At 46.5% G+C, this 20250-nt stretch overlaps 1 protein-coding gene across 2 annotated transcripts in view; it reads right to left on the bottom strand.

Annotated features, from left to right (window-relative positions):
* Positions 1-1267: 1267 nt before the first annotated feature.
* The window catches only part of LOC120917793 (liver carboxylesterase-like), a 35776-nt gene continuing 16793 nt past the window's right edge, over positions 1268-20250 (bottom strand). For both annotated transcript variants that reach the window (XM_040329339.1, XM_040329340.1), the window contains 7 exons: positions 18886-19026; positions 15454-15531; positions 12784-12931; positions 10796-10945; positions 6102-6174; positions 3642-3903; positions 1268-1486 (listed from right to left, as the gene is read on the bottom strand). In XM_040329339.1, coding sequence (XP_040185273.1) covers positions 3714-3903; positions 6102-6174; positions 10796-10945; positions 12784-12931; positions 15454-15531; positions 18886-19026 — 780 coding nt within the window. In that variant the 3' untranslated portion in view covers positions 1268-1486; positions 3642-3713. The remainder of the gene's footprint in view (positions 1487-3641; positions 3904-6101; positions 6175-10795; positions 10946-12783; positions 12932-15453; positions 15532-18885; positions 19027-20250) is intronic.

Here is a 20250-nt window from a genome sequence, read left to right as displayed (position 1 = left end):
TAATTCAAAGTAGGCAGGTAGTGGGCATGTTGTATTATAATGAATCGTGACCCCATGTAAATGTATGGCCGATCGAACGGCGCATTCTCAGAATCACGTCTCATATACTCCCTAAGATACGACGGCTCAATGCGTACGACGTGACTTACGCCCAGCCCCATTCAAGTACGACTTACGTAAACAACGTAAAATAGGACGGCAGTTTCGATGTCCATACTCTAAGGCCCCATACACACGAGAGGATTTATCCGCGAATACGGTCCAGCGGACCGTTTCCGCGGATAAATCCTCTCGAGGATTTGAGCGGATATCCATGCGATGGAGTGTACTCACCATCGCATTGAAATCCGCGCCGAAATCCTCTGGCGATGACGATGACGATTTTGACGCGGCGACGTGCGCGACGCTGTCATATAAGGAATTCCACGCATGCGTTGAATCATTACGACGCATGCGGGGGATCCCTTCGGACGGATGGATCCGGTGAGTCTGTACAGACCAGCGGATCCATCCGTTGGGATGGATTCCAGCAGATAGATTTGTTTGGCATGTCAGCAAATATTTATCTGCTCGAATCCATCCCAGGGGATAAATATCCGCAGAAACAGATCCGCTGGAGTGTACACACCATAGGATCTATCCGCTGAAACCCATTCGCTGGGATTTTTCAGCGGATGGATTCTATCGTGTGGGGCCTAACATGACTTAGACCAGCTATTTGGTGGTTTATCTTTACGCCGGAAAACCGCTTTACGTAAACGACGTAGATTACAGCGACGGGCGCAAGTACGTTCGTGAATCGCCGTATTTCGCTCATTTACATATTCGACGCGTAAATCAATGGATTTACCAGCGTAAATATGCACCCAAGATACGACGGCATAGGAGACTTACGTCGGTCGTATGCTGCCAAAATTCAGGCGTATCTTAGTACAAGAGTACGGCGCATAGACACGACGGCGCATCCATGGACTTACGCGGCGTATCATTAAATACGCCGGCGTAAGTCTTTCTGAATCCGGCTATAAATGCCTAGGCTTATGACATCATGCACAGCTCTCTCTCTCACTCTTGTGAGAGATTTTCATGAAGGGAGGGGGGATGAGTCAAAGGAGGGCCAATAAGAGCTGCAGAGGCATGCTTCTATGTACATCCAGGAATTGAACAGGCACCAGCTTCAAACTTGGTGGAGGGAGACTGCTGCAGTATATTTGGCAAGAACAGAATCACAGTATATATAAATTATGCAAAGTGATTAGAGGGAAGCTTCAAAATTACAAAAATGTTTTTATTACAAATTATGTGAGCAGACTGCAGTTCCTCTTGAATAGGGTTTCCCATGGAATAAAACATTTCTGCAGCAGGAGAAAGACTTTGTGGTGGGGGTGGAGCTGAGAACACCATTACAGAATCTCCAAGAGATATAAAAAAAATCAAACCAGCCAGGCTCCACCCACAACGCAAATATCAGCCTTCAGTGACATTGGGCCATATCCACAAAAGAGATACTCCGGCGTAAGCCGTCGTATCTCTGGTTCTAACTTTGGAACTGATCCTCAGAAGCAGTTTTCCTAAGTTAGGCAGAAGATCCGACATCTGTAAGGGACTTACACTGCCGGATCTTAGGATGCAGTACCGCATCAGCCACTGGGGGCATTTCGAGTCGAAATGCCTCTTCTAGTATGCAAATTAGCACTTAGGGCGATCCTCAAAGCTTTTGTGCCTAGTTTTTTCGCCGTAAGTGTTAGTTTGCCTGGTGTAAAACTAGGGCTGCTTTTACAAAGTGTAAAGTTAGTCACACCTTGTAAAGGCCCATTCAAGCGACGGCATTTGGTATGCATTCCCGAGGGAGAACTCCACGGCAATTTGTAAAATCCAAACCGGCATGGGTTCCCCCCCAGGAGCATACCAGGCCCTTAGGTCTGTTATGGGTTGTAAGGAGACCCCCCCTCCGCCGAAAAATCGACGTAGGGGGTCCCCCTACAATCCATACCAGACCCGTATCCAAAGCACGCTACCCGGCCGGTCAGGAAGGGAGTGGGGACGAGCGAGCGCCCCCCCCTCCTGAGCCGTGCCAGGCCGCATGCCCTCAACATGGGGGGGTTGGTTGCTCTGGGGCAGGGGGGGCGCACTGCGGGCCCCCCCACCCCAGAGCACCCTGTCCCCATGTTGATGAGGACAGGACCTCTTCCCGACAACCCTTGCCGTTGGTTGTCGGGGTATGCGGGCGGGGGCTTATCGGAATCTGGGAGTCCCCTTTAATAAGGGGGTCCCCAGATACCGGCCCCCCACCCTAAGTGAATGGATATGGGGTACATCGTACCCCTATCCATTCACCTGTAGGCAAAAAGTAAAAGTTATTAAACACACAACACAAGGCTTTTTAAAATAATTTATTATTCTGCTCCGGATGCCCCCCCTGTCTTCTTTATTAGCTCTATTAGCAGGGGGGGCTTCTTCTTCCGCTCTCCGGGGGTCTTCTCCGCTCTCCGGGGGGGGTTTCTTCTTCCGCTCTCCGGGGGAGGGCTTCTCCGGGCTCCGGGGGGCTTCTTCCATCTTCTCCCCTCTTCCGCTGTTGACTCAGCGAACCCCGGTTCTTCTGCAGATGTCCGGTGCCTTCTTCTTCAGCGCTGGCTGCCTGCTATCTTTGTGTGTTAGCTCAATTTCTAACAGGCAGCCGGCGCGGTCTTCTGTGACGTCAGGGTCTTCTCTTCTGTTCTTCTCCCCTCTTCCGATGTTGCCTCGTCGCCTCTTGTCGCTGCAATGATGGAAGCGCGCCTTGCATCCCATTTATATAGGCATCACCGTCCCATCATGCTCCGGCAGGTACCCACGTGGTGGGTGCCTACCCACGTGCACCCACCACGTGGGTACCTACCGGAGCATGATGGGACGGTGATGCCTATATAAATGGGATGCAAGGCGCGCTTCCATCATTACAGCGACAAGAGGCGACGAGGCAACATCGGAAGAGGGGAGAAGAACAGAAGAGAAGACCCTGACGGGAGAAGATGGAAGAAGACCCCCGGAGATCGGAAGAAGAAACCCCCCCCCCGGAGAGTGGAAGAAGACCCCCGGAGAGTGGAAGAAGACCCCCGGAGAGTGGAAGAAGACCCCCGGAGAGTGGAAGAAGAAGCCCCCCCCTGGTAATTGAGCTAATAACGAAGACAGGGGGGGCCTCCGGAGCAGAATAATAAATTATTTTAAAAACCCTTGTGTTGTGTGTTTACTAACTTTTACTTTTTGCCTCCAGGTGAATGGGTAGGGGTACGATGTACCCCATATCCATTCACTTGTTTAAAATTATTTGTTTTCCCGGCGCGTCTTTTTTTTCACCCGTCGCAACTTTAGTGTCCCGTCGCAATCCACAAAGCCGCCCGGCGTCAATTACGTTCGCGCGCTGCACGTTGGGAAAATGACGTCACACGCATGCGCAGTACGGCCGGCGCGGGAGCGCGCCTCATTTAAATTGTAAACGCCCCCCGGAGAGGAGGACCGCCTTACGACGGCAGCACTTAAGTTACACGGCTTGAAATTTTTACGTAAGTGCTTTGTGGATCAGGCACTTAGGTAGAAACTTTAAGTGTAACTTAACTGCTGAAAGTTAAGTTACGCCGCCTGGCTGAGGATTTGGCCCATTGTACTTTACTCATCTTGCTTTGGAATGGAGATTTGCTGGAGATTTGCTCATTTACTGTTTAACCCGGAGGGATCTAAAGCTCTCTGTGCTCTTTGTCCTCCAATATCTTCTGGATTTTCTGAGGGAGAATTTTGTACCAAAAGTCATATTTTGCGTCTTTCAGTCTCTGGGCGGCTTTCTGTTTCGGGTGAATATCAATCTGCAGATAATCTTCATCCTGGTCATACCGCGGCCACTCAGCCAGGCCGGGTCCATTGGGGTCACTAAAATAAGATGGACAGAAATTATGATCAGGAAGAAGGAACTCTGCACCAAAGGAGCTTACACTCTAAAATTCACACAGCAGTCGCACACTATTATTAACTCCTTCATATCTGCGCTATACCTGAAAGAAGACTACAGCGCGGACCTACCTTGCCGGGCAGCCGTTAATAGACGTCCTGCCTTCGCACACTCCCCACACGCTGTGATCACTGAGGCAATGAGACTCGGGTGATCACAGATCCCGACCTCTTACCACGTGATCAGCTGTCAGCCAATGACAGCTGATCATGTGATGTAAACAGAAGCTTGGTAATCGTTTCTTTTCGCCTCACGCTGACAGCAAAAAAAAAAAAGCCCATCACCGGATTCTGTGCAAGGGACATCGGTCCCGAAGAGAAAGAGACACAGGCACCTCATCTATGCCCACCAGTACCGCCTGCCAGTGCCCACAGTGCAACGAATCAGTGCCCACCAATGCATAACAGTGCCACCTATCAATGCCCACGAGTGCCACCTATCATTGCCCACCAGTGGTGCCAATCAGTGCCTCATCAGTGCCACCTAGCAGTGCTGCCTATCAGTGTCACCTACCAGTGCCAATCAGTGCCACCTATTAGTGCCCACCAGTGCCACCTATCAATGCGCTTCAGTGCCACCTCTCAGTGGCCACCAGTGCCGCCTTATCAGTGGCCACCAGTGCCGCCTTATCAGTGGCCACCAGTGCATCCTATTGGTGCCTATCAGTGCATCCTATCGGTGCATCCTATCAGTGCAGCTTTATCAGCGTACATCAATGAAGGAGAAAAATTATCCGTTTGCTAAATTTTATAACAAAATATGAAACGGTTTTGTATTTAAAAAAAAAAAAAAAATATCTGTATTTTTTAACAAAAAATAAAAACCGCAGAGGTGATCAAATACCACAAAATGAAAGCTCTATTTGTTGGGGGAAAATTTATAAAAATGTCAATTGGGTACAGTGTTGTATGACCGCGCAATTGTCGTTCAAAGAGCGAGAGCGCTAAAAGCTGAAAATTGGTCTGAGCAGGAGGGGAGTTTAAGTGCCCAGTAAGCAAGTGGTTAAACATTTATATAGCTCCGACATATACTGCAGTTCTGTACAGAAAGCACTGAGCCAGTCACATCGGTTTTTACAGCAGAAGAGCTTACACTCTAGTAGTACAGACAAGCAGATGTCTAGATGGCGTTTGTAGATTTTAGGAGGAAACCTATTTTATCACAGCAAGACCTACATACACTATGGGCTAGATTCAGATAGCCCGCCGTAACTTTGTATTCACAAAGAACCTGCGCCCTAAGTTACGGCGGCGTAGCGTAAATCTGCCGGCGTAAGCGCGCCTAATTCAAATTGTGAAGAGGTGGGCGTGTTTTACGTAAATAAAACATGACCCCACGTAAATGACGTCTCTAACTAACGGCGCATGCGCCGTCCGTGAACGTATCCCAGTGCGCATGCTCCTAATCACGTCGCAAATAGTCAATGCTTTCGACGTGAACGTAATTTACGCTAAGCCCTATTCGCAAACAAATTCAACGCTGTCCCGACGTCCATACTTAACATTGGCTATGCCTCATATAGCAGGCATAACTTTACGCCGGAAAAAGCCTTACGTAAACGACGTAAAAAAAATCCGCCGGGCGCGCGTACATTTCTGAATCGGCGTATCTAGCTCATTTGCATATTCTACACGGAAATCAGCGGAAGCGCCACCTAGGGGCCAGCGTAAATATGCACCCTAAGATACGACGCGTCAGAGACTTGCCGGTCGTTTCTTAGCAACATTTAAGCGTATCTCAGTTTAAGCATACGCTTAAAGTTGCGACGGCGCGGATTCGGACTTACGACGGCGTATCTACTGAATCTAGCCCTATGTGGGTAATATTAGGAACGGAAACCAGGACCCCAACATTGCAAGCCAAGAAGATTAACCACCAAGGCACTATAAAGGGGCTCTCTCCCTCAGCTCCTGAGTGCGCACAACATTATGAAATAAGAGAGATGTGTTTTTCTTTACAAGTTCATAGAGAAGCCTACACCATTTATAGTCATTTATGACTGGATATTCACATTCTCTTATAAGCCCAACCATGACTGGTTCTTATTAATACTGGTCCAATGAGGTCAGGCCCAGCAATGCAAACTCCAGCACAGGAGCCCCAATAATGTGAGTCTTACCCGGTCCGAGCGAAGTTGGCCCAATATTTCATCATGTTCTTACTAAGGATCTTTTCGTCTTCCTCCGTCTCGCCTGGTGGAGAGAAAAGAAGTGACACAATCTGGAAGCTTCTACAGGCGCCAAGATGCAACAAAGTGGTAACCAGATAATATCAGATGGTTCATAGATGACCAATCACTGAATCAATAAAAGAAAAGGGAAACTGCACTCTGAGATAAAAGAAAGCAGCTGTAAATAAAATAGTGCAGCGCTAAAATTATTAAATATTGATGTGCAATAAACAAATAATAATTAAATAAATGTGACTACACAGTGGCGGCTGGTGCTCAAAATGTTGCCGCCACTGTGCCCATCAAATGCAGCCACTGTGCCCATCAAACGCAGCCACTGTGCCAAAAAATTGTCGCCACTGTGCCATCAAACGCAGCCACTGTGACCATCAATTGTCGCCACTGTGCCATGCCATCAAACGCAGCCACTGTGCCAATTGTTGCCACTGTGCCCATCAATTGTCGCCACTGTGCCATGCCATCAATTGTCGCCACTGTGCCCATCAATTGTCGCCACTGTGCCATGCCAAAAGCAGCCACTGTGCCATGCCATTGTCTGCACTGTGCCATGCCATTGTCGCTCACCAGTGGGCCGGCCATCTGAATAGTGGGCAGCAGCGACAATACATAGATTCATGCAATGCATGAATCTATGTATTGTATTTCAATGGCGGTGCAGGAGCGAGAGGGGGTGGCGCTCCTGCGCCCCCTCTATGGACGCACCGTCACTGCCCGTACACACAAGCGGAATGTCCTCCAGCAAAAGTCTGATGTGAGCTTTTCATCGGAAATTCCAATTGTGTGTATCAGACTTTTGCAGTCAGAATTTCCACCAGCAAAAGTTTGAGAGAAGGTTCTCAATTTTTTCAGATGGAAAAAAATCCTATCGGAAAATCCGTTCATCTGTATGGAATTTCGACGGGGAAAAAAAACATGCATGCTCGGAAACAATTCGACGCATGCTCGGAAGCATTGAACTTAATTTTCCCGGCTTGTCGTAGTGTTGTACGTCACCGCGTTCTTAGCGCTCGAAAGTTCAGAGAACTTTTGTGTGACCGTGTGTATGCAGGCCAAGCTTGAGCAGAATTCCGTCGGAAAAACCATCCAACTTTTTTCTGACTAAAGTTCCGCTCGTGTGTACGGGGCATTATGCCGCGTACGAACGATCATTTTTCGGCATGAAAAAAAGCAACGTTTTTCGGCATGTAAAAAAAACAAAGTTTTTCCAACTTCATCATTAAAACGACGTTGCCCACACACCATCGTTTACAAAAAATGCTCTAGCAAAGCGCGGTGACGTACAACACGTACGACGACACTATAAAGGGGAAGTTCCATGCGGATGACGCCACCCTTGGGGCTGCTTTAGCTGATTCCATGTTAGTAAAAGACGATTTGCGCTTTTCTGTCTGTTACAGTGTGATGAATGCGCTTACTCCATTACGAATGGTAGTTTTACCAGAACGAGCGCTCCCGTCTCTCTCATAACTTGCTTCTGAGCATGCGCATGTTTTTAATGTCGTTTTAGCCCACACACGATCATTTTTTACAACCCGAAAAACGTCATTGTTTAAAACGTTGTTAAAAAATGCAGCATGTTCGAGAAAAAAAAAATTGTCGTTTTTCAGAACCCGAAAAATGATGTGAAGCCCACACACCATCATTTTAAATGACATTTTTTAAAAACAAGGTTTTTTTAATGCCGGAAAATGATCGTGTGTACGCGGCATCAGACCCAGTTCACACAGGAGAGACCTGTCAAGCCTTCTATTAGGAGGAACTCAAGTCTTAGACTTAGAAAAAGGTACTACTTTGGGGTGACTTCAGAGCGGCTTGCATTGACTTCTATACATACTTTTGCAAGCCGCGTCGTAGTCGCGCTGTACGGGGTAGCTTCAGAGTCGGGCGACTTTGAAGCCGCCCCTATGTGAACCAGCTCTTAACCGGTTCCCGACCAGCTCACATCTATTTACGGGGGCTGAATTTACGGGGTCCCTTTAACAGCCGCCAAAGAGCGCGCGCCTGCTGCATGGCGGGGGGGCCAAAACATGTGGCCGGCGATCGCCGATGGCCACACCCGATCGGGTGCACAAGCGCCTGAACTTGGAAAATAGAATAGAAAATAAAGGAATAAAATAGAAAAACATTTTTTTTTCTATTCTATTTCTTTATTTTCTATATTATTCTTTTTGGAAATTGGAAAATCTATTTGAATTTGAAATCTTTTCAAATTCGAAAATATTTTGAATCGATTTGAAAATGAATAAACAAATCTGTGGGGTCTACGTCACTTTCCGTTCCTCCCCGCTGTCTCCTGGGAAACACACAGGTCCCAGAAGACAGCGGGAACCAGTGAGGACGTGCAGCGCGACTCGTGCATGTGCAGTAGAGAACCGGGAAGTGAAGCCGCAACGCTTCACTTCCTGATTCCCTCACCGAGCATAGTGGTGGCAGCATCCGAGGAATGGGTCAGCCTCGGGTGCTGACATCGCGGACACCCTGGACAGGTAAGTGTCCATTTATTCAAGGTCAGCAGCTGCAGTACTTGTAGCTGCTGGCTTTTAATATATATATTTTTAGGTGGGCCTCCGCTTTAACATGGGTATCTTCACTTAAGGATTCCAATTTCTTGGTGGACTGGTACAATATTTTTTTTGATATATGAAAAGGGGGAACCAGATAACAAATTCCCACACAGGGGATATGGACGTGAAACATAAGATAGAAGTTCACGTAAGAATACATAATAAAACATATTATGAGGGTATAGATTAAAAACTGACACCGACCCGCAAGCCAAGGCCGGGGGTCAGTGTGTTATGCCCGCGCCTTAAGACCCAGGGGCTAAGGTAGACAAGGGGGAGCGGAGCTGTCTGCATAATGGGGGGGAGAAGATAAAAAAACATTAAAAATAAAAGAGGGGGGATGGGGGGGTACAAAAAAAACAAGACACACACATGAACAACAGTGGGGGGGGAGTGAGGTGTGTAGGTGTACAGCAGAGCGCCGGGAAAGAGGCCCAGAAACGGGACGAATAAGAAAGACGGACAAAGAGGAGATGGGAAAGTGAAAGAAAGGTCCCCCAGGCTGGAGATGGGGTCAAATTAGATTTAGAATCAGAATTAGATTTTAGAATCTAATGCCCCTAAATTTCCGACAAGAAAAGTCCGATGTGAGCTTTTGGTCGGAATTCCGACCGTGTGTAGGCTCCTTCAGACTTTTCCTGTCGGAATTTCCCCAAACAAAAATTTGAGAGCTGTTTCTCAAATTTTCCGCCGGAAAAATTCCAATCAGAAATTCCGATCGTCTGTAGCAATTCCGAAGAGCAAAATTCCGACGCATGCTCGGAAGCATTGAACTTAATTTTCTCGGCACTTCGTAGTGTTGTACGTCACCGCGTTCTTGACGGTCGAAAGTTCAGAGAAGTTTTGTGTGACTGTGTATATGCAAGCCAAGCTTGAACGGAATTCCGTTGGAAAAACCAGCCAACGTTTTTCCGGCGGAAAATCCGATCGTGTGTACGCGGTAATAGACTATTCGGATTTAAAGTAGGAAATGCGTAGGGCCACCACAAGGCCCACACCATAAAGGGGTGGTTCCCCTAAAAATAAACTTTTGACATTGCATTTGCTACATTATTTACAATTAGAATCGGCTGGTTTTATTGAAAAAATACCTCCGTACGTAGCGTTTGCTATAATCGTTCCCACCGCCACTTCCGGGTACGATGCTGGCGGTGGGCGTTCCTAATTGATGGACAGGCATCCGACCGACGCATCCATCGCGTCACGGGATGCCGAAAGAAGCCGAACGTCGGTGCGGCTCTATACAGCGCATGCGCACCGACGTTCGGCTTCTTTCGGCATCTCGTGACGCGATGGATGCGTCGGTCGGATGCCTGTCCATCAATTAGGAACGCCCACCGCCAGCATCGTACCCGGAAGTGGCGGTGGGAACGAATATAGCAAACGCTACGTACGGAGGTATTTTTACAATAAAACCAGCCGATTCTAATTGTAATTAATGTAGCAAATGCAATGTCAAAAGTTTATTTTTAGGGAAACCACCCCTTTAAGAAATTTGGCATGGGAGTGGTGGAGGACACTGGCCATTTTTTTATGAATCATAAGGGTCAAGGTATTCTTTACCTCCGAAAATGAAACAGCCGGATTTTTCCAGGCCCTTGCTATTGTTCAATTGCCTGTGATAAATAAGTATGTGGCTAGTTTCTGCTGGTGAGAGAAAAGGCCCGGGATCAGGCAATGGAGTAATGAAAATTTGGGGTCCTTGCGGAAGGGTATGTGAAATAGGGAGGATAGTAGGTCAAAGACCCTTCACCGTAATCGTACAAGACGGGGGCAAGGTGGACTTTTTTTCATTCATTTTTTGATTTTATGAACTTTCATTTTGGAGTTATTGAACTTTATTTATTCATTACCATTTTTTGCTTCATTGATTATAGCACGTTATTCACAATTTATTTGCTCTGTCATTTGTGCGCACATTAACAGTTTTTCAAGTCACATTTATTTCATTATTTATTGCACATCAATATTTTATAACTTTAGCACTGCATTATTATTTTAATCACCGAAGTTCTGTCGGGTGAAAGGTGGAAGGGGCAGTTCCTGGGGAATGTTTACCTGAAAAGAGAATATAGTCGTCGAGGAAGGGTCCTCCAATCACAAAGAAAACCTCATCGGCATGGTCGGCCTTCACATAATCCGGCTTAATATCTTTAAAGAGAGATGGACGACGGTGGAACTCGTAAAAGTAGACAGGATATCCAGAATCTGTGAGAGGATAATGGTTTAAGCTTAAGATTTCAATGGTGCCTGTTGATATCAGTGTAACGTGACTTTGGGGAAGGGTCCTGTGCTACTTTGTTGTGATGCGGCGTGATTTTGTCCCCCATAGACTTCATGGAAAAACATCAACACATCTACATGCATTTTTTATGCAATTCCGGTGTTATATTTCCCCTCCAACTGTTCTCCTCTAGAAATCACAGAAGTATTAAAATTGTGTCAAAAATGGATCAAAAATAAAATTAAAGTCATACCGCATGCAGTTCCACTACATAAGTTCATTGGAAAATCGGATGAAAACGCAGTTGCACTAGTGTGAACCAGGCCTTACGGTCAAGATGAGAATGCAGATGAAAAGGCATTTGAATTGGAGTTAAACTCAAACCTAGGAAAAAAAGCAACTTCCCATTCCTGTTGCTCCATCACCTAATCTATTAGGCAAAGCTTCAAAGATTTACCTGCTAGGCTGCTAGTATCCCTGGGCTCCCTTAAATTGCAAGCATCCTCAGGCTACCACCAGCTACCAGCATTCCCATGCTCCCTTCAAGCTACCAGCATTCCCATGCTCCCTTCAAGCTACCAGCATTCCCATGCTCCCTTCAAGCTACCAGCATTCCCATGCTCCCTTCAAGCTACCAGCATCCTCGGGTACCCCTCAGCTACCAACACACTTTGATTCCTTCAGCTGCCAGCATCCTCAAGCTCTCTTCTGCTGTCAACACATTTTGATCCCCGGGCTCCCTTCAACTGCCTTGATCCCCAGGCTCCCTTCAACTGCCTTAATCCCTGGGCTCCCTTCAACTGCCTTGATACCCGGGCTCCCTTCAACTGCCTTGACCCCCGGGCTCCCTTCAACTGCCTTGACCCCCGGGCTCACGTAAACTGCTTTGACCCCCGGTCTCACTTCACCTGCCTTGATACCCGGGTTCCCTTCAACTGTCTTGATCCCCGGGTTCCCTCCAACTGCCCTTATCCCTGGGCTTTTTTTTTTGTTTTTCGGGTCATTTGTTATGATCGAAATTCGGAAATTAGAAAATTCTGAAATTTTAGAAAATCCGAAAATTTGAAACAAAAATCCGAAAATTCTAAAGAATAACTAATAATAGCTAACTATTCAATTATAGGTATTGGAATATCCTTTCAAATTTGGCTGTTAGTCAACGTAACAAAACACAAATTTATCCGAAGTTACGAACTATCCGAAATAACAGATACCGCATTTAAACAAATGGAACCGAATGATTTAATAATAATAAAAAGGGCTCCCTTCAATGGCCTTCAATCTAAGGCTCCCTTCAACTGCCATCATTCTGGGGCTTCCTTCAACTGCCATCATCCCAGGGCTTCCTTCAACTTCCATAATTTCGGGCTCCCTACAACTGCCTTCATCCCGGGGCTCCCTTCAACTGCCTTTATCCCCAGGCTGACTGGTGACACAGCAGTAGGTGATGATAATTTTCTATGCAGAATTTAGTTGTACATGTATACTTATAGAAATTATCCCGATATGTGAAATTAGGGTATATAGTATACCCCATTTCCTGTAAACTTCACATTTAAGCAGCAGTTCTGTATCTATAATCACATCCAAATTATCATCAGACAATGAATATTCACCATGGGCATCCTGTCCTACTATAGGTTCAGAAACTTCACAATCAGACAGGAAGTCAGCTGTGCGCAGGTAAATATATCCCCCAGGACCGGGAAAGTATCTCACTAATTCTCAGGTCTGATGACTTCATAAAATGTACAGATACCGCAATGTATGAGTCTGAGAGATTTTTTTGGGGGTATTAAAATTATGACTGCTCTGGGCTCACCTCTATGATATTTCGCTGTTTTCAGGGCCGGCATTACAAATACGAAGTCTCCACACAGGTCCAGGAAGCGGTTGCGGAGTTCAGTGGGATCCGTCTCATTTTCGAAATATTCCTCGATCAGCAGCGGGATGACAGTGCCTAATGATCCCTGCAAAGACAGATACGATGTTCATTGCCAACAGAAACTTGTGGCTAATACCCAGCCAGGGCCTTTTCCTCCAAGGGTTGCGGATGTCCAGTCTGGTCCTGAGACGTGGCGACTTGTTTGGTCGGGAACGTGATTGACAGTGTAGTCTATGGACCCATACACGGTTCGATTGGCGATAAGGCGGCAGTAAAGAACTGGACAGAATATTATCAGTATTTTGTTCAATCCGTTCCACCTTTTACAACAACTGAAATCTAGAGCAAGTTATAGGCCAGCTGCTGCAGAACCTCTTGTCAGACCCAGCATCAGGAGAGTGCTGGCTCTCCTATTCTGCCGACCTCTGCACTTGTACCATGTTATTGCCCCGGCTGCCTCTCATGTGCAGCTGATTAGAAAGTCAGACTGCACTTCCCACAGCAGTCATGGATGAGCGAGTTTGGGGTGGTGGAACTTGACTGGCCTGCACAGAGTCCCGACCTCAACCTGATAGAATACCTTTGGGATGAATTAGAGTGGAGACTGCGAGCCAGGCCTTCTTGTCCACATCCTTGTCCTGATTCACTGAATTAGCGCTGCACATTTTATCTACCATTTTCATATACAAACTATATTTGTCTGTGCTAGCGGCTTTTTTGCTTTTTTCATTTCTCACCAGGCAGCCTGGTAATATCCTTCCATTTTTCTTGTCCACATCAGTGTCTGACCTCACAAATGCGCTTCTGGAAGAATGGTCAAACATTCCCATAGACACTCCTAAACCTTGTGGACGGCCTTCCCAGAAGAGTTGAAGCTGTTATAGCTGTAAAGGGTGGGCCAACTCAATATTGAACCCTATAGACTGAGGCCTCCTACACACGACCGAGTTTCTCGGCAAAAAACAGCCGAGGAAACCGGTCGTGTGTACATTTTTTGACAAGGAAACTGTCGAGGAACTCGACGAGCCAAAAAGAGAGCATGTTCTCTTTTTCCTCGACGGGAATAGAGAAAATTGGCTTGTCGAGTTCCTCGACAGCCTAACAAGGAACTCGACGAGCAAAACGATGTGTTTCGCCCGTCGAGTTCCTCGGTCGTGTGTACGAGGCCTAAGACTGGGATGCCATTAAAGTTAATGTGCTTGTAAAGACAGGTGTCCCAATACTTTTGGCAATATAATGTATGTTCCGCCTGTGTGTTCTGCTGACTGTCCATTTAAGTACTACGAGAAAAGTCAATCCATGGGGGATAGTCCTGGTTAGATACCCTCAATAGTTATCTGATCCTGTTGAGGGCTGAGGTTCATGCCCCAGACAAGTGAGTGGTGGTGCAAGTCCAGAGATCAAGTGATCACACCTAAAGTGACACTATGGGGGTTATTTACTAAAGGCAAATAGACTGTGCACTTTTCAAAGTGCAATTGCACTCTGCAAGTGCAGTTGCTCCAGAGCTTAGTAAATGAGGTAAAGCTTCACTTTGCAATGAATACCCAATCATGTACAAGGAAAATAAAAAAAAAACAGCCTTTTTGCTTGCATATGATTGGATGATGGAATTCAACAGAGCTTTTCCTCATTTACCAAGCTCTGGAGCAACTGCTCTTGCAGACTGCAAGAGTAGCCCCGATCCTCCTCTTCTGGGGTCCCACGGAGGCTCTCGTGGCTCCTCCCTGCATTAGATAACCCCCTCTGGGAAGCTCTCTCACAAGGGGATTACCTTGGGGTTACCTTACAGGCGCACTCCTGAGTCATACACTCTGCGTCCATAGACTCCAAGCCGAGTGTATGACTCGGCCCCGGCGCCCGTGTCATTGGATTTGATTGACAGCAGCGGGAGTCAATAGCTGAGCTGCTATCAATCTATCCAATCAAAGCCAGGAGAAGGACGGCGGGGACGCGCTTACGGAAATTCGGGGCTCAGGTAAGTAAAATGGGGGGGGCTGGGGGGGTCGGACACTGCAAGGTGTTTTTTCACCTTAATGCATAGGATGCACAAAGGTTTACAACCTCCTAACTGTTCCTGTGATGTCCAACATAGATAGATAAGAGGGATGAGAAGTCCTACAAGAAACAATATCTCCTGCCGTTATCCTACCATGTAAAACCTGGGCACCGACTGTTATTATGTTGGTTTTTAGTTATATTTATATCGTTTTGGAGATAAACGGTAAGTTGTACGTTGTTATGCACATGGCTATGTGGAACTAGTTGGCCGGGGTATGCCCCAATGTCCATGTTTTGTACCTTTACACTGAAACTTTGAGAAAAGGACAGCCCGGTGCTTCATTGTTTCATGGGTCTTCAAACTACGGCCCTCCAGTTGTTCAGGAACTACAATCCCCATCATGTCTGTGAATGTTAGTGTGTTACAATGACTCATGGGATGTGTAGTTCTACAACAGCTGGAGGGCTGTAGTTTGAGGATCCCTGGTGTAAGTAGTCAAGCTCTCATTTCATAGGATTTGGATTTTGTGGCACAGATTTAAAGTGAAACAATAAAACAATGATTTACACAATGTGCATTGTGGACGCACACGGAGACGATCGTACCAGCATGGGGTTGCCATATAGTGCTGCGGTTACTGTTTCTCTATCCATTCCTTTCTCCAATCCGCTAAAATTCATGGCCTGCAGGGGAAGAGAAAAAAACATTAAGGGCAAATTCACTGGCTTCCGCTCGCCCAACAAATTAAATTCAAAATACTAACAACTACCTACAAAGCCATCCACAACTCTGCCCCCAGCTACATCAATGACCTAGTCTCTAAATACCAACCTTATCATTCTATTCGTTCTTCTCAAGACCTCCTGCTCTCTAGCTCTCTCATCACCTCCTCCCATGCTCGTCTCCAGGACTTTTCCAGAGCCTCTCCAAGCCTATGGAACTCCTTACCCCAATCTGTCCATCTATCTCCTTCTCTATTATCTTTTAGAGGATCCCTGAAAACCCTCCTCTTCATAGAAGCCTATCCTACCCACACCTAACAACTGTATTTTCATTTTGTCCATCTGATCACCTCCCACATCTACTACCCATTGTTCCACTTGACCCTCCCTTCTAGATTGTAAGCTCTAACAAGCAGGGCCCTCTGATCCCTCCTGTATTGAATTGTATTGTAACTGTACTGTCTTCCCTGATGTTGTAAAGCGCTGCGCAAACTGTTGGCGCCATATAAATCTTGTATAATAATAATAATAATTCAGCGCAGAGTGCCCTTTTTTTTAATTTTTTTTACGAGTTTTATTCAAAGTCAGGCAGCATTTAGCATGGTGTGCTGTGCTGCCTGACATTGCAGTGCGATTATGGCCGGTGTGCTGCGATACAACATGTCTAGGCCGCTGTTGCAGTGTGAATGAGACACAAATGTTTCCTGTGTGTACCTGCGGTGGCAGACATTCTACTGTGCGGTAAAACCTTAAACAATGAAATAAAATAGAACCACACAGTCCAAATGCATCCAGAGTCCTTATTTCAATCACACTTCATATACCAGCATTCTTCATAAAATTCCATTTCCAATTTTTGTCCAAAAATATAACAATGGCTTCTGAAGGTGGGTGGGATAGATTATACGCTACAACGTATGAGCAAATCGATCAATATACGCTTATTGGGATTTTTATTACCAAAAACATGTAGCAGAATACATATTGGCCTAGATGATGAAATTTGATTTTTTATTGGATCTGTCTTATAGCAGAAAGTAAAGTAAAAAATATTGGTCCAGATTCACAGAATAGATACGACGGCGTATCTCCTGATACACCGTCGTATCTCTTGTCCTATCTATGTGGCTGATTCATAGAATCGGTTCCGCATAGATAGCCCTAAGATCCGACAGGTGTAATTGACTTACACCGTCGGATCTTAGGATGCAATACTTTGGCCGCCGCTGGGTGGAGATTGCGTCGTTTTCCAGCGTTGGGTATGCAAATGAGCATTTACGGCGATCCACGAAGGTTTTCGCGTTCGTTACGTCGTCGCAAGTCTTTTTTTCCCGTCGCAAAGTTAGTCCTGCTTTAACATGGCTTAACTTTACACAGCCCATGTTAAAGTATGGCCATCGTTCCCGCGTCGATTTTGAAAAAAAAATTCTGGCGTAAGAACGTTACACACATCGCGATTCACAAACACGTCAGGCCGCCGTATGTTCGCGCGAAGCACGTCGGGAAAATTGCGAACGGAGCATGCGTGGGAGCGCGCCTAATTTTAATGGTACACGCCCCATTTGAATTGGGCGGGCTTGCGCCGGACGGGTTTACGTTACACAGCCGCAAGTTTACAGGTAAGTGCTTTGAGGATCAGGCACTAACGCTGAAAACTTGCGGCGGTGTAACGTAAACACGATACGTTACGCCGCCGTAGTTTTTGGTGAATCTGGCCCATTAGCTCTATTTGCAGGGGGGGGGACACGGATTTTATTATGGCTAAAACTATAGGCTTGAATATTAAATACATCTTTTTGAATATAGTTCAGCAGTCAACATGTTATTGGAAACCCCTAATGCCCTGTTCACGCGTTCGGAGTTTCCGTCGGAATAAACTCCAACGGGTTTTTCCCGACGGAATTCCGTTCAAGCTGTCTTGCATACACACTGTCACACCAAATTCCGACCGTCAAAAACGCGGTGACGTACAACTAGTACGACGAGCCGAGAAAAATGAAGTTCAATGCTTCCAAGCATGCGTCGACTTGATTCTGAGCATGCATGTTTTTTTCTCCGTTGGAGTTCCATACAGACAAGCGGATTTTCCGTCGGAAAAAAAAGAGAACATGTTCTCTTTCTAACTCCGTCTGAATTTCCGATGGAAAAAGTCAGATGGGGCATACACACGGTCGGAATATCCGATGAAAAAATTCTGTCTCACTTTTTCCATCGGAAATTCCGATCGTGTGTACAAGGCATGTCCCTATCAGCAGAAAGTAAAAAATATTGGGGCATATTCTTAAAGATCTGAGGCGGCGGAACGTATGTCCTTTACGTTACGCCGCCGCCAGTTTAAGTGGCAAGTGCCTGATTCCCAAACCACTTACCTGTAAACTTGCGGCGGCGTCGCGTAAAGTCCACCCGCGCAAGCCCTCCTAATTCAAATGATCCTGGTAGGGGGCGTGGATCATTTAAATTAGGCACGCTCCCGCGCCGATCGTAATGCGCATGCTCCGTTGGGTAAATTACCCGACGTGCATTGCGCTAAATGACGTCTCAAGGACGTCATTTGTTTTGACTGTAACGTAAATGGCGTCCAGCGCCATTCACGGACGACTTACGCAAGCAACGTTAAATTTTCAAATTTCGACGCGGGATCGACGGCCATACTTAACATTGAGTACGCCACCTAGGGGGCATCTTTATCTTTACGCCGCGTATCGCTTACGGAAACGACGTTAAAACACTACGGCGGGCAAGCGTACGTTAGAGAATCGGCGTGAGTAGTCATTTGCATATTCTACGCTGACCGCCACCTATCGGTCAGCGTAAATATTGCAGCCTAAGATACAACGCCAACGTAAATTATTTGAGAATATGGCCCACTGGCTTTATTTGCGGTGGGGGGGGGGGGCTGGGTGGGGGTTCAAGGTTTTTGTTTTGTTTTTTGGCACAGCGTAGCATGACCGTGCAATTGTCAGTTGAAGTAACGTAGTGCCGTAAAAAAAATGGCCTGCACATGAAGGGAGTAGATCTTCCGGAGGTCAAGTGGTTGTATGTATTTTTTATTTTTTGCTTGTCTCATAGGTACACATTATATACTGTGATAGCCCTTATTTTTAATTTGGCACAGTGGGTGGTGGTTTTATTATATATAGAAGCACTACATTGTTTTCATATGCATAACATTATTATTTTAGAAACAAACATTTAATATGGTACACCCAGCACACTGGACTTGAAAAGCATTAATGATAGAGTTCCCCTTTACACCCTCCTGGAGCCACCCACAGTCTATGACATCAGTGGAGCCGTACAGAGAGTGCCTCTTACCGTGGGGAGAATCCAGCCAAATTCCTGCTCTGCCACACCGGTTATAAACGGAACCGGATTGTTTTCTTTATCCGCCAAGATCTGCTCTGCGGGTTTTGGGAGGAAGACGCCATCGATGGTGGCTGGGGGAGTCAGAAATTTCTGCAGGGACAGAAAATAGAGGAGCTATTCATGGGGGAACCCCAGACCATGCTGAAACATGTGGCTATCGTTTTTTGGTGGGTTTTTGTTTTGTAATTCCTTTATTTTCAAAGAAAGTGCATTTAACAGTCAATGGCCCAGATTCAAGAAGCACTTGCGCCCGCGCAACCATAGTTGCGCGGCGCAAGTGCTTACTTGCTCCGGTGTAACAAGTGCTCCTGATTCAGGAACCTCGTTACACCGAATGCAGCCTAAGATATGACAAACATAAGCCTCCTTATGCCTTCACATCCCAGGCTGCATTCTTGCGTTGGCCGCTAGGGGGCGCGGCCTTTGTGATCGGCGTGTAGTATGCAAATTGCATACTACCACCGATTCACAAAAGTTGCGCGGGCCCTGCGTACGCAAGGTACGGAGTTTCCGTACGGCGCCTTTAGCATAAGGCTGCTCCTGCTAATAGCAGGCGCAGCCAATGCTAAAGTATAGCTGCGCCTCCCGCCCGTGAAATTTAAATTTCACGTCGTTTACGTAAGTGAACCGTGAATGGCGCTGGACGCCATTCACGTTCACTTAGAAGCAAATGACGTCCTTGCGACGTCATTTGCCGCAATGCACGTCGGGAAAGTTTCCCGACGGAGCATGCGCTGTTAGCTCGGCGCGGGAGCGCGCCTAATTTAAATGATTCCCGCCCCCGGCGGGATCATTTACATTAGGCGCCCTTACGCAGGGCTAATTAGCATAGCGCCCGCGCAATTTACGGAGCTACTGCTCCGTGAATCGCTGGGCAAATGGAAATATTTGCGTGGGCGCAGAGAAAAATCTTTGCTCTTTGCCCACGCAAATATTGCTCCGATCTACCTGAATCTGGGCCAATACATATAGCAGAGATACATAATAAAAATCAGACAGAAAAAAACAAAAAGGGCACAAAAAGATGGTGCGGTATAGAGATATTGTCAGTGTGCAAAGCAACTACCTGCGTGACCCAAAACATATAATAACGTATGCGGAGCTATATAATACAATAAACTCTCACAGCTTTTTGGGGGGCAGAGCATCCCGATGACCAGCTGAGCCCAGATATGGGACACCATGACATGGATAATGCAAACTAGGATATTCACAGTATCTAATCAAAACAGCCCATGACTGGGTAAAATTTATGGGGAAGGGGGATGGACATAGGGGGAGAGGGTATGGGGTCAGTCATCTCTTAAGGCGAGA

Source organism: Rana temporaria, chromosome 11 (assembly GCF_905171775.1).
Source record: "Rana temporaria chromosome 11, aRanTem1.1, whole genome shotgun sequence".
Taxonomy (NCBI): domain Eukaryota; kingdom Metazoa; phylum Chordata; class Amphibia; order Anura; family Ranidae; genus Rana; species Rana temporaria.
Note: the sequence above shows the minus strand (reverse complement) of the source record. Positions and strands in the feature narration are given on the sequence as shown.